Source organism: Asparagus officinalis, chromosome 10 (assembly GCF_001876935.1).
Source record: "Asparagus officinalis chromosome 10, Aspof.V1, whole genome shotgun sequence".
Taxonomy (NCBI): domain Eukaryota; kingdom Viridiplantae; phylum Streptophyta; class Magnoliopsida; order Asparagales; family Asparagaceae; genus Asparagus; species Asparagus officinalis.
The window spans coordinates 971,008-985,922 of NC_033803.1; the positions used below are offsets into that span (position 1 = coordinate 971,008).

Here is a 14,915-nt window from a genome sequence, read left to right on the forward strand (position 1 = left end):
TGATTGGGACTTTGATACTAGCCGCGTCAATTTTTTCTACAAGCACGCTCCGCACGTGGCCCCCAGCAGCTAAATGCTTCGTTTGGATACCATTGTGTTTTCTTTGTTGTGTTTTTGTAAAAAAACATCATGGTGTTGTGTTTTTTCCTTAAAACGTTTTCAAACCACCTTTGGTCAACACGAGTTTGACCCATTAAAATATTAGTATTAAACATATTATTAATATATTATATATTAATTATAATAAAATATATTATAAATAAAATGTTATAATATTTAGTTTATATTATTATAGTATTAGAAGTATTAAATAAAATGCAATATCAAAATTGTATAATGTATTATAATATTATACGTACTTAATGAGTTATATTATATTATAATTATTACATATTATTTTCAAATAATTATATATTTAATTATATTTGTATATCAATTTGTTATTGTTATATATTATATTAATATTTTTATAATAATGCTATTTTATTATTAATATAATATTATACTATATTATGTTATTACTAGTATGTTATTAATAAATTAATATATTATAAATATTTTAATGTTATATAATATATTATGGTCTTTAATATGTTAGAATTTATTAATAGTAATTTAATAATATATTAATATATTATTATATTATGAATATATTATTTTTACATTAACATTTATTAGCAATAAATTATTTTATTTAATATATAATATACTAATGTTTTATATATTATATTACATTTACTATAGAATATATTATAATAATATTATTATTATATTGTTATTTTATTTCTAAATATGTTACTATTATATAATATTTTATAATTATTAATTTATTATAGTTTATTATTAAAAGTTAATAATATTATAGCGATTATACTATTGTGTAGTATATTATTATATTATTATTTATTATCAATAAATTTTTTATTATTTTTATTAGTTTATTTATATTTTATTATTATTTATTATTATATAATACATTGTTAACATATTAAATACTAGTATTTAATATTTTATTATATTTTTATATTATTTAATAAATATTACTAATATATTAGATTAACTATAATATAGTATAGTATAATAAGCATGTTGATAATAACTCTATGTTAATTACATTTAATATATTATGTTAGATGTTATATTAACACCTTCTCAAACTCAAAACCAAAACACCAAAGTTAAAACACCTTTTAGGTGTTTTGAAATAAGTATTGTGTTTTTGGTTTGAGGATAATTTAGCTCAAAAACACCATGGTTTTCAAACACATTATGTTTTCTTTTTGGCAAAAACACCATGAAAACAAGTAAAACACCATGGTATCCAAACAGAGTCTTTTGCAAATGGCACTTGTTTTGCTCTCAGGATTGGAGATGAACGGTGTGCGTGGAGATAATGTTTTCGTTTTTGACCTCATCTGTGACGAAATCCTAGCATTTGAAAAAAATTCCGATATATTATGTAATCTGCTTAATGCATTTTCTGAAGGGAGAGAAGGCAACAATTAATACTGCATTAACAGCAAGCACATTAACTATTAACTACTAAGGAAAAGCATCCCTTGCTTACTAGTAAACTAGGGTAATAGTGATTCTTGGTACAATGTGTAACTTCCACCACGCTTGTGCCTCATTTTGTACGCGTGAATTATATCGAATTGGGAATAATATTAGAATAAACGTGAGAACTTCTGTTCTCGGGTCTGGATGTGATTAGAAAACTGAGGTGGGAAAGAAAATACTTTTTGTTATAGTGTTTACTCATCCAATTTACGAGTATTTGCAAAATGATATAATCATAGCCCTGTCAAGCCCGCCTCAACCAACTTAGTGATCAAGCCTAACAGAGGCCTCGACCCCGCCGACTCATCAAGTCGACATTCTTTCAGGCCGACACGAAAGGTGGGATCAGCTGACCCTATCGTCGAAGACGACCCACCAATGGCACTCGACCACTTACTTGGCGACTCATCAGCTGACCCTATCGTCGAAGACGACCCACCAATGGCACTCGACCACTTACTTGGCGACTCACGAAGACGACTTGATGGACATTCCTTGCTGCCGACTAAGTTGAGAAATAACATTCGCCTCAAGCCTCTCCCCCAGAGCATATGTCAGCATCTCAGTCCACCTCGGACAAGCTTTATCTTGATTCTAGCCTGATGGTCTCCATGACTTGTCAGCTGCCCACGTGCCTTCTGCCACTCTTTCAATCACTTCCCGATAAATGCTGAGACACTCTCTCTCGCGCCGAAGTGACTTCCCCTCCAGTCGCCACCCGATACTTGTAAAGCGAGAGATGACTCAGCCTGTCAGTGTGTCTTCTACCACGCCCTCAATCAAATACGGATACACCATTTCCCGTACCGAAGTGACTTCACCTCCAGTCGCCAGCCGACACCTTTAAAACGATGGATGACTCAGTATGCCAGCGTGCCTTCTACCACGCTCTCAATCACTTCCCGAAAAATGCGAAGATACCATCTCCCGTGCTGAAGTGACTTCCCCTCCAGTCGTCAGCCGACACCTGTAAAGCGAGGGATGACTTGGCTCCTAGCCCCCACTTCACCACCGCCTCCCTATACTTGGTTAGAAGTGACCTATTTATCCCCATGACGGAGATATATACAGGTAAACTCCTAATCTCACAAAAGGAGGGATCTCTCTCTCAAAGGCTGTCTCGATCTGAGGCGGTCTCTCTCTCTCTCTCTCTCTCTCTAAGAAAGAAAAAAAAAACACAGTTCTTCACACACACAAGTGAACTTATAACAGACCCTCTTTAACGGCACATTGCCACCTCAAGAACCACACCGGTTCCTGACATTTCCCTTCCCCACTCAAGTTTTACTAAATTGACCGTTGGAGGAACCACGGGGGAACCGGTCCTCGCCCTCTCACGGGTTCTTATTGTCTGTGCAGCGTGGACTTCAACCCCCCATTCAAGAACGAGGCATAAAGTCGGAGAAGGAAGCAACCCCTTCATCAATCTCCTCTACTTCATCCCGCGTGAGGACTCAGGAGGAACCGATCCAGTTCCGGATCAAAACCAATTTCAGTTTGATCCCGACCATCAACACTTATTATTTTCGGTGTGTGTAATTAATACTTAATTAAGACATAGTTAGAATGTATCCCATTCAATTACCTACCATTTTATTAAGAATGTCGGATAAAAGTGGGAATGTGACTTCGAACTTTGTTTTCGGTGGGCATGAACCATGGTGGGAATGAGCATTCCATTCTCACCCATTCCAGAGTACCACACAAAGCCCGATATTCTACTAGGTTGATAGTTATTAATTTCTTTGTTATATTGACATATTATATAAATAATCAGAACACATTTAGCTACTTCCCGTATACTATCTCGTGACATCAACAGCCGCTTGTTGGTTACTTATCATGATTGACACGTATTTACCGAACGTAACTCTATGTGGGCCCCCAAGAACACCAATCATCAGATCACGACACGTGTACACACGGCGGTTTCACGACTACACCAGGGGCGTCACGCCTCTATCACGTGCCGACCGCTGAAAGCCCGAAGCTGTATCGAATAAAACGACGCCACGTGTCCCGTTCTCATTCGCCGCAACAACTAACGAGACGGCGCCCTCCCTCCATTCTCTCCGCCCTCATCGCCTCGTCCTCGCCTCGCTCTCCTCTTAAAATATGAAATGATAAAAAAATGTAAATTCAAAAACGGTTAATTTCACAAAAAAAACCCCTGACGTTGGGGGTGTTGCACAGATGCACCTCAACATTATTTATCTCACTTTACCCCTAAACTATGGTGTGTCTCACTAAACTCCCCTAACTTTAGCTTTATTCACCTAACCGTATGTATGTAATTTACAAATAGATAAAATTTTCTTGAAGAAAAAAGCTCAAACTTTATGGGGAAGGAATATGTTGCACGTAAATGACAGGTGATAAATATTGGGAAATTTTTGCTTAAGGCACTTTAGCTATTAACAAATTACAGACAAGAGGATTAGGTGAAATAAGCTAAAGTTATGGGTGTTTTGTGAGACAACTCATAGTTCAGGAGGTTATGTGAGATAAACAATGTCGTGGAGGGTTATGTGCACCACCACTTAAAACTTATTTGGGGATGTGAAATTAACCCATTTTAAAATGCATAAATGAATCAAAATTTTCCCAATATATAAAGTCATACTTTTATTATTTATTTTTAAACCCATAACTTCTAGATTCACTGTGAAATTGAAACACAATATCTGATTTTTCTATACTCGTTTTATGTATTTTAGCAATTTGATATTAGTGTCAAATGTTTAATAGTAGGGTTTAATGTGAGTTATAGAGAGTTTAGGGTCCCTTGATCTTCTTTGATGATCGATTTATTGAGCAGAGAGTTCGATCTTGCATACACAAAATACATAAGACGATCAGAGTTGGGTGATCCGGTGGTTCCTCTGATGGTCAAGTTAGTATTAATCTCATGTGGAAGAAAGAAAATATGATTACTGTATATTGTAGTGTGAAAATTGCGTACGTTCATGCAGTAGGCAATGTGTCTATTTATAGTAGATTTAGAAGTGTAGTTGTGTAATTTCAGCCGAGTCCAAGTAGTAGGTTTATTTAGCTGATACTTTACATATGCAACGGTGGCAGGGGGAGTTAATGTGCTGATGTGTTCCGATGAGTTATTAAGACTTTTCGGCGATGGTGTAATGATAATCCCGACCATACATTTAATACGATAATGACTAGCTATCGTTGATGGATTAAATAAAGATCGCCTCTCGTCTTGGTTTTTTGAGGGAGGCTGAGAAAAAAATGTCTTTCAACTCGGCCATTTTGAATGAGGGCGCTTCTTGACTCAGTCAACTAAGTGATAATGCACTAAGTTGATTTTAGCAGCAAGGCTTGAGGATGACTTTCGACTCCAACCTCTTTGAAGGGTCCGAATGGAGGCATCCTTTGACTTGGCCTTCATGAGGTCGGATGGAGTTAATCTACATTTAATTTGAGACACTTGTCATCTCTTGGAAATGAGATTAACACTTAGTTATTTTTATGATACAACAAATGTATGATATCATTTTGCAAATAAGTTGCTATATTTTACCATAAGTTGCTATATTCTTCTTTAAAATGATATAGTTTCTTTTAAGTCCCCGCATACTGAACTATTGAAACTACACTTTCAGAAAATGATGGGTGTGAAAATAAATAGGAAAAAACTTTGGGTCTAGTGATAAAAGGCCCTTATCTTTTCTCTTTGGTTTGGTACCTTTACCGCCCTATAAATCATCCCTTCATCAAGGGGCTCGTTTTTCTTTCCGCTCTCTCCTCTCCCGCTCTGCTAATACGAAGCTCCCATTGAAATTAGGGTTAGGGTTTCATGCGATTCTCTTCTCAATCTCGATGACTTCATTCTCAGTTATCTCGGACTCTTGCCAGGCGATGCTGACGATGTCCCCATTCCCGAGATCTAGGGTTTCGGCGGCCTCGTTCGTCGGAGGAGCTAATGTAATGGACGAGCCTCTACTTCGATTTCTCGGATATTTGCGGTGAATTTTGTGAGCTGGAGGTCGAGGAGGTGTCCTTGTTTGATCTACGGGTCGAATGTGCGGTCGAGCTCGAGGAGGCGTGCTGTTCTTGCGTCGTGCGCCGCCGGAGCTCAGGAGGAGGTCAAGAATCTAAGGCCGTTTCTTAGAGCGCGAAATGAAGAAGGTCAGGATTTGATTCTTGCAAATTTTTTGAAGAAATTTGATGTTTATGAGGAAATTTCATGTTTACAGTTTGTTCAAAAGGACTGTTCTTGAAGAAATTAGTTGTCCTTTTTCCAGTTAATCATGCATAATTGAGTATTTCTCAATTGTACTTGGCCTCGCCTCGTTAATTAAATGGCATTGATCCTGCTTTACTTCTTGGTCAAGATACATTAGTAACTTATTGGTATGTTTAGGGAAAACATACCAATAAGTATTTACAAAATTTGTTCTACCAAATAATTCTTGTTTATTTTAAAAAGATCCCTATATTAGGTGTAGAAAGGCTCAAATGCGGGTCATGGGTCCACCTTCATGTGGCATTTTTATTGTCATGGTGCATTAATCAATAGGTATTTAAACACAGTTTTTGGACTACGGAGTATGGAGACTTATATCTCGAGTAAAGAGGGTTATAAAAAATGATTCAAACTTCATTTAAGAAGAAAATAGTAGATGTTGATGAGTATTTGATTTGCTTATAGTTGGCACAAGCACAAATCAACTATTTAGGATATTCCTCTCTTCATGTAGCATCATGCATGTCAGGGATAGGAAGTTACTTATATTAAACTTCAACATGATATGACAAACGGTATTCTGTAGGGGCTGTTATATGCAACATTGCTTTATTAAACTTGGGGTCCAACTAGAATCATTTTTCTCGTGGATCCCGTGATTATTACAAAGAATTCTTTAGCTGCATGAAAGATTCTCAAACTCAAACACTAGATCATTGCCGATCAACTGCTAGCTGACATATTGGGACTAAGTAATCCTTAATTCCTTACTTTTAAAATAACAGTTTCATGGACTGTCTGCAAGACTGCTTATGAAAATTTTGTCCACAGAGTTGCTTTCCATTGTTAGAAAGGAAGCTGAAAGTGGAAGACTTTCCTCAAATATTGCTGATGGGCTGGAGGAGCTGTTTTTCAATTATCGGAATGCGGTAAATTTTTTTTCTATGGTCAATCTAAGATGTGTGACTGTTCTGAATGCACTCAAATTATGTTGTTTTGTTCCTTTTTCTGATCAGGAATATAGTTTTTTTTTTCCGAATTAATTCTGTTACTTTCTGGGACTATGAACTATAGAGTTTTTCTATCTTGGACTTATAAAACTGAATATACTAGATTACTAGGTGAATATAATGGGTTATGTTTTGACTTATTTGCTGTATTTTGTTTTTAGTGTTTACTAGTGTGCACCCCGTACAAAGCACGGCCCCTAGTTTTTTAAGCACTGCATTTTGAACTTGTCTCCCTCTAAATTTTAATACATTTGATTTAATTATTGTATGCTTAAAATTAGAAACCATATCTACTTCTCTATACCTAAAGAATGATCCAAGTTTTAATACATTTGATTTAGAAATCATATCTACTCCTCTATACTTAAAGAAGGATCCAAGTTTTAATACATTTGATTTGTGTTACTGTTTATGATACAGTAAACCACTGTAGCATAAATAGTAACTACAAGTAATTTCGATTTACTGTTTACGACAAGAAAATACTGTACCATGCACAGTAACGTGGAGTGGAGAGGACCAGGCGCGGGATACTGTTAATGCCACAGTAAAATGCTACAATGTTTACTGTAGCATTAACTAGTGGAGTAGATTAACTAGCGAACTTATTTGCAAATTAGCATTAACTAGAGGAGTAGACACAATAATTATTTGGATTCTCATTTAAGTATAGAGGAGTAGATTAACTAGCGAACTTATTTGCAAATTAGTTTTTTAATTTTTTTATTGAATTCATGGCTTATTTTCTTTTAGCTTATTCGGTATATCTGGCTTCCATAACATGCTTTCAGAAACATTAGATTTTCTGTCCATAACTACTGGTACTTAGTTCTGCTAACACTGGCCTGGCCAGCATATTGACACAATATATCAAAAATTGTTTTATCTGGTATTTTCTATTAGAACAAATAGTTCTTAAGATGTATGTGGCTATTTTCACAATATATTTTTGTGTGGTATCTTAGATGTTCTTCCATTATTGCTTTGAATATACTCATGACCGACAAGTTACTCCCACTTCTAATTGTTGCTAACTGAAGGCATTCCCTTTTTCTGTATTGGGTTTTTTATTTTTAGAAATAACTTAACCTTCTTTATTAACCAATCCTAGCAATCATTATCTACTGAGATGAATTGGTGCAATGATTTGGTGCTTGTGCATTTTTGTGAAAGTTTTGTAAATGTTACCCTTAAATGAAACCATATCGATATGATTGAATATTTGAAAGGTTATTCCTCGTTATTGTGAGTTGGAAGACAGTGTATGGTGTTTTTTCTGTGGAATTGTGTTTTTTCCTGTCATCGTATTACTGTTCTTGGTATAAATGCCTTCTTTATTGAAACTCCTTGACCAAAGAGTGCTGAGTTGCTAATTACTGAAAAATGTATCGAGTTCTTATTACTCTAGGGAGTTGTTTTTTATGATTCCTGTTGCTATAGGAAGAGACACCCTTTATTTGAACTTGATATTGTATTCTTCTTTGTGACTGCTGAACTCCTAACATATCAGGTTTTACAAAGTGGAGTACCCGGTGCGAACGAGATCATATTATCTAATATGGCTGTTTTATTTGATCGTATTTTGTTGGATGAAGAGGTAAGGCATATTGCTTTTTGGTTCTCATAGTATCCTTCTACCTGAATTTGAAACTCATGTATTCTATCAAAAATTTGTGCCATCATAATTCACTGTTTTTTTTGTTATACGCCTTTTCTTTTTTGTAGGTTCCTTTTGAGTTTTCATCTCATCATGTGGCAATACGAGAACCTTTTGACTACTACATGTTTTCACAGAATTATATTCGGCCGTTGATAGATTTCAGGTAACTTAGTGAATTATTGCACTTGTGAAATAAATTGGTTTCTTGTTTGCATATAGTTCGAATATGAACTGTTATTTAATGTATTTTAGAAATTTTAGAAACTATTGGAAGTATTTACTAAATAAAGTAAATATTAAGTTATTAGCTTGTTAATAGGTAATTGAACTTTCTTCTACCTCACCAGAGTCTTTTTTTAAGGTAATGTTTCAACCAGAATTTTTTCTCTCCAGAAATCATACATATCCACTAGATGTGAAATGCTGTTTGATTTTACAGTTCCTCAGCTCTCTGTAGTGAAGTCTTTTTAAAGTTCGCATTTCTTATATCAATCAGCTGAAGTTTCTTTTTGAAGTTTGTTTATGACTAAAATTTTAGTATCTAAATATTTTACTACCTTTATTGTCTCATTTCGTTCTCTGGAGTATGAACTCTCTGAGTCTCAATTTGTTGGGTTGGCAATTCCAGTTAGGTCCAGTAGCTAACAATTGCTAAACATATATGTATTCACTAACGGTTTTGTTCAAATGTTTATTTGTTGATAACTCTTGTCTTCTATATTTAGGACTTTCATTTTGCTGTATTTTCAGAAACTCATACGTCGGCAACATCTCTCTTTTCCATGAAGTGAATCAAAAGCTCCAGCAGGTACCAAGTACCATCTGTTATCCTTCTTTGTTCATGTGCAGTTAGTTTGATATTAATATAATTTCTTCTGAATGTCAGATTCTTTCTTGTTGGTGTTGGTCTATGCAAATAAGTGTCCTTTGTTGATAAAAGTGTTGTATCCCAGAGTCCTGGGATTAGATGGAAAAAGCAGTTAGTCTCTTTGCATCATAAAGTGTCCTCTGTTAGTTTGCAACCTGATGTTACTTTCCTGTTTTATGTAGGGCCATAACATTATTTTGATTTCAAACCATCAATCTGAAGCAGATCCCGCAGTCATTTCATTATTGCTTGAAAGAACACATCCCTGTATTGGTGAGAAAATGGTACTGTCCTTTATCTTCATTCTCCATAAGTTATCATGGAAACAACAACATAAGATTTTCTGATACGTGGTGTGGGTATGAATTCATTTTATTTTTCAGACCTATGTAGCAGGAGATAGGGTTATTGTTGATCCACTTTGCAAGCCTTTCAGTATGGGAAGGTAACCTTGCTGTTACATAGGTAAATGCACCTATAGCTGCGGTTGCCTGATATTTGAAAGTTTCGTTTGCATTCTTTTTCTAACAGAAATCTTCTGTGCGTATATTCGAAAAAACACATGGATGATGATCCTAAGCTCACTGAATCGAAAAAGAAAGCAAATACTCGTACTCTTAAGGAACTGGCTTTGCTTTTAAGGTATACATGCCTTCTCACTTTACAACAAGTAAATATGTATTCCGAGGATATGACATGAATACTCGAGATCAGTTCTTTTGTTCCCCTTGACTAGTTCAATGATTTAGCTTTGACCTTTAATTGAATGTTCTTAAGAGTTCTAAACTTCTAATTTCTCAGAGAGCTGCAACTTTTTTGCAGTAAGTTTTATATGTAAAAAAAGTCCATAAATCTTAAAAAGAATCTTTTGCTGTAGGGACACGGTAACAATTTCTGCAGCCTTCTGGGTTTTAGCTCTTCACATGCAGACAGAAGACAAGTGCTTACCTTTGCTCATTAAGATGAGCAGAGGATATCCAATTATCTATTTGAAATTTGTTCAGTTCTGATTTGGTTCCAGTAATTGATCCTGGAATCCCGCAAAACGTTTTTCCTCATTTAATTTTCCTTCTGCATAAAATTTGACCAATCTCCTTCAGTAGACTACAGTATTCCTTTGATGCATCTTTTGCAGTCTTAGAATCTGAGACAGTTTCCCATATGACTTGTTTGGTTAAACTCTCCTGTCTTTTTCGGAAATAATTAGATACATTGAATTTGTCGGCAAAGGGAGACGTGTTTTCTTTGGAGACAGATATTGTATCCATATCCTTGTTTCAATTTACTGCTGTAATTTTATGAGGTTATAAAAATTTTCTTTTCCAAGTAGCTAGGATAGTGCACTAGGTGCTGAAGGTGAACTGGGGGAGGTTGAAGAAGAAAAGGACACAGAACAAAATAGGACAAAATGATCATTGTCCCCTTAAAAAATTGCAGAACTCTCAAATTGCCGCCTAAAGTATCAATTTGCCTAATTTCCCCTTAAACTATGTGTATGCGCTCAATGTGATATTTTATGCGCTCAATGTGATCATTTTGTGAGCCTACAACCAAATATTTAACATACTAATGTCGTGATTGAGAATTTTATATTTATTGTGTTTTTAGCAATATGAAAAATTATTTTTATTTATAAAAATGGTTAAAAGGTAAAAAGTTTTGGGAGAAAATAGTTAAAAAAATATTTTTTTAGCTAGGAGAAAAAAGAGAGGAACTGATAAAAACCCATGAAATACAAAACAAACATTTTATGTCATTAATCTGTTAAATATTTGGCTGTAGATTTACAAAATGACCACATTGAAACTGTAAACATAGCTTGAGGGGCAAAATAGGTAAACCAATACTTTAGGGTGCAACTTCAGAGTTCACCAAAACTTTAAGGGGGAAATGGTCATTTTGTCCAACAAAATAAGAACTTTATAGGAGGGAAATTCATGATTGGTGAATATCATAACATTCATGATTGGTGAATATCATAACCATTGATGTGAATGTTTGTACTGATTGCCTTTGTAAAGTTCATAGCTGTTTTATTTAGAAGAGGAAGGTCCTTAGCTCCTTCCTATTTATCTGCATCCGCACATATTTTGTAAGCCCTATATCATTCTGAAATTTATACACATATTTCGCTTGCTTGGAGAAGACAATTCATGCAAGCAATGTCAAAGACATGAATTAAAGGTTTAATTGTTGTCGTAGCAGCCATACTTGTTGCATGCATTTGAATTTAGTTAATTCGGGCACATTGATGCTAGTAATAACTTTTACCCGGTACAAACTAATGTAGGAGAAAGACATCTGAGATGGGAAGTACCAAAAGTTGATCTGTTAGTGCCATATTGGGGGAAAGTAAAAGTGTAAATAAAAAAAGAGTTTGTGATTACATTAACTTATTATCCAGAATTGTTGAAACTTCAAATAAAATACCAGTAAAGTTGAAGACTTGAACCAAAACTGCGTCCGCTACCGAGTTTTCAAACTTTGATTTTGTGCATTTGCATGTTTTATGTTTCCATTTTATTTGTATATCAATGCATGATCGATTTATTTTCTGTATTGATTGGTATGACATGTGAATAAATACACATCATTGCCTTATATTGTGAGTGTTGTGTACCAAAACTGTTGTGTACTTTATGACAATCTGTTACCCACAATAACTTGCTTTCATTTCTGAAATTATATAATCTTTTCTTGCAACTCGAGTGTAGGGCTGGATCACAACTAATTTGGATTGCACCAAGTGGTGGTAGGGACCGTCCAGATCCACACACAGGGGAGTGGTCTCCTGTAAGTTTCGCTAACATGATAAACTCCACTTTCACTACTGGTGCTTTCCGTAATTATCGTTAGGCTAGCTGTGGATTTTTCTACTTAATGATTACTCTATATCTGTTTTTACTGTGATAGTGGATAAATATTACTTTGAGATGTCCTTTTTTGCATGTTAACCCACTTTCCATAGATGAACTGGATGGCCAATCCTCAATTGTGTTGCAGCAATTATATCATTATCACCTTTATTCTCTCTGAACCTTCATTTCCTTGTTTTTTTTCCTACAAAACTACTATTCAGTCTTCTTCCCTCTTAAAGTAAATATATAGTCGACATGTTATTCAAAAAAAAAAAAAAACTCTCGGTCTTCATATATATTTAATTTGTATAATTTATTTTTATCAGTCAAATCCACTTATAGCATAGTGTAAGCCTGAGCCTCTCATTTTAATTTCTTTGTATATTTGTGCTATTTTCTTTAGTTCCATCATATAATTCATACTGATACAAAGTAGGTCAGGCACCATTTGATGCATCTTCAGTTGACAATATGAGAAGGCTTTTGGAGTATTCCAACGTTCCAGGGCACATATATCCCCTAGCATTGCTATGCTATGAAATCATGCCTCCCCCACCACAGGTATGTAGTGCTAAAAACTATTACATGCTCTCTGTCAGGCACATTACTTATCTTCCTTGGTATTATTAGTTTCCCAGTTGTTTATTTTTGCTTTTTTTCCAGGTAGAAAAGCATATCGGGGAACGAAGAAAAATTTCCTTCCATGGGGTTGGTCTATCAATAGCTCCAGAATTGAAATTCGAGACTGTTGATGGTTGTTCAAATCCAGAAGAGGTTAGTTCTGAATTTGCAGCTTAATTTAATGAGATATTTTGTCATACTAATGTTTTTGTATTTGGATGGTCCTGTTTTGTAAATTAGCTATTCTGATTTTGATCATAATATGACCTTTTAACCTGTACTAGCGCCCACAGCACCATAAAGCAGCTGCGGCTTCTGCTCGCTTTCAATACTTCCCTTCACCTTCAACCCACCCCATCCCGCCCGCATCCCCGCCGCCCCCCCCAAAAAAAAAAAAAAAAACCCAAAAAAACATAAAAAAATAAAAAAATAAGAAATAAAAAATCCACCTGTTCTCGTTAGCAAGCTTCAATGAATTTGTAATATTTATATTGCCTACAAACACATACTAACATGAAGGCCATGTCAAATTTATTTGAGATATGTAGTTGTAATTTAATCCTGCTTCTTGTACTTTTCTAAGTTCTCCTCTTAAAGGATTCAAGAGAGGATTAGTGGGGGTAACGCGAGAACCGAAAGAGCGCCTTTTAAAAGTATATGAAAGTAGGGGTTTTTGCATATATATACCTCTCAAATCTTCCATATATGTGTATTTACCCCCCAAATCCTTGTATTTGCAAACTTCCCCCCAAATTTCTGACATTGAGTTTTTCTACCCCTCCCGCTAGAATTTTAGTTTTTAAACAAGATATATTGCAACACTGTTGGAAATTATTGATTTTTTTGACACTGTGCGGGTTAAAAACTAACTAATGTTTTTTTGGGAATTTATCAACTACAAAGGTTTAAGGGGTAAATTTGCAAATATGGAAGATTTGATATGCAAAACCTCTTAAAGTAATATGATATTTTCTGCACGTGTCTCATTTCATGCATAGTTGTTGCTTAAGTTATCAGGTGATTGGCTTTACTTGACCAGTATCAGTTTGTGAACGCCACCTTGCAATAGGATGGTTCAACTTTGACCTTCAATATATGTTTTTGTGCTTATTATGCATAGAAAATGGAAGATGAATATTTATGAAATGATTTTAAGTGTATCCAAGGTTTCGTATTTATTTAGCTATTTGCATGCATAAAAATTTGTGCATAGCATATGTACACTTACTAACTTTCTTGACCTATTTCTAGAATAATTGTCAACTAAATTTCTTACGATTGGTAGCATTTGTGGGAATAATAGTAAAAATTTCACAGCCTTTTTTTAAATAAAAAAGGTAAAATTTTCACAGCCTTCATGCAACGAATGATGCAGCTCTAGGTCTTTCTTTGTTTCAGTCTTGAAGTGAATATTTTCCTTTTGCAGGCCAAAGAAGCTTATGCACAAGCTTTATATGACTCAGTGACTGAGCAATACGATGTGCTCAAATCTGCTATTTACGGATATGATGGAGTCAATGCATCAAATTCAGTTGTAACTCTTTCACAACCATGGAAATAAATAAATATTTTACAGAGGTCAATTTCTTGCTCTTAATCATTTCTTAACACAAAATTTTCCCTTCACGATTACTAAATTTTCTTATTGTTGGGTGCGTGTAGTAGGATAATGATGTTACTAGGCAAATTACCTTTTTGACTGCCTAATGAGGTTGCACTAAATGTATTAAGCTTGTATTTTGTTTTGGTTTAAAAACATGTGTTTACACACACACACAATGATGGATGTAAGCATGGATGAAGATCTACAGAGAGAGAGAGAGAGAGGCGACCAAGGGGAAGTTCCTAAAGATTTGGGAAATCCTTCACATTTCAAATTTAGATTTGCGAGCGCATCTAATTGTTCTAGATGATGATGATGATGATTATAAAGTGATTTGCACCCTCAATTTATATGATCGAAACCATTGGTTGGAACTTTTTGTTATTTGTATCCATCTTTCGTATACCACTTGTAGTTAAAGGTGATTTCAAAACCATATGATCTTTTGTAGCATGTTTTAGACTGTGTAACTGAAGAAGGATGGAATTGATCTGCAATTTGTAAATGAATTCCATAAGTTGATCGGTATTA

At 34.8% G+C, this 14,915-nt stretch overlaps 1 protein-coding gene across 1 annotated transcript; it reads left to right on the plus strand.

Moving 5' to 3' along the window:
- On the plus strand, positions 5,505–14,915 carry LOC109825388 (glycerol-3-phosphate acyltransferase, chloroplastic; the record flags this gene model as incomplete). The annotated part of the gene is made up of 12 exons (XM_020392243.1): positions 5,505–5,706; positions 6,596–6,693; positions 8,285–8,371; positions 8,500–8,597; positions 9,185–9,242; positions 9,485–9,586; positions 9,686–9,747; positions 9,834–9,944; positions 12,017–12,095; positions 12,602–12,721; positions 12,824–12,934; positions 14,208–14,915. Coding segments are annotated over 12 exons (1,263 nt in total), but the record flags the coding sequence as incomplete, so codon positions are not given.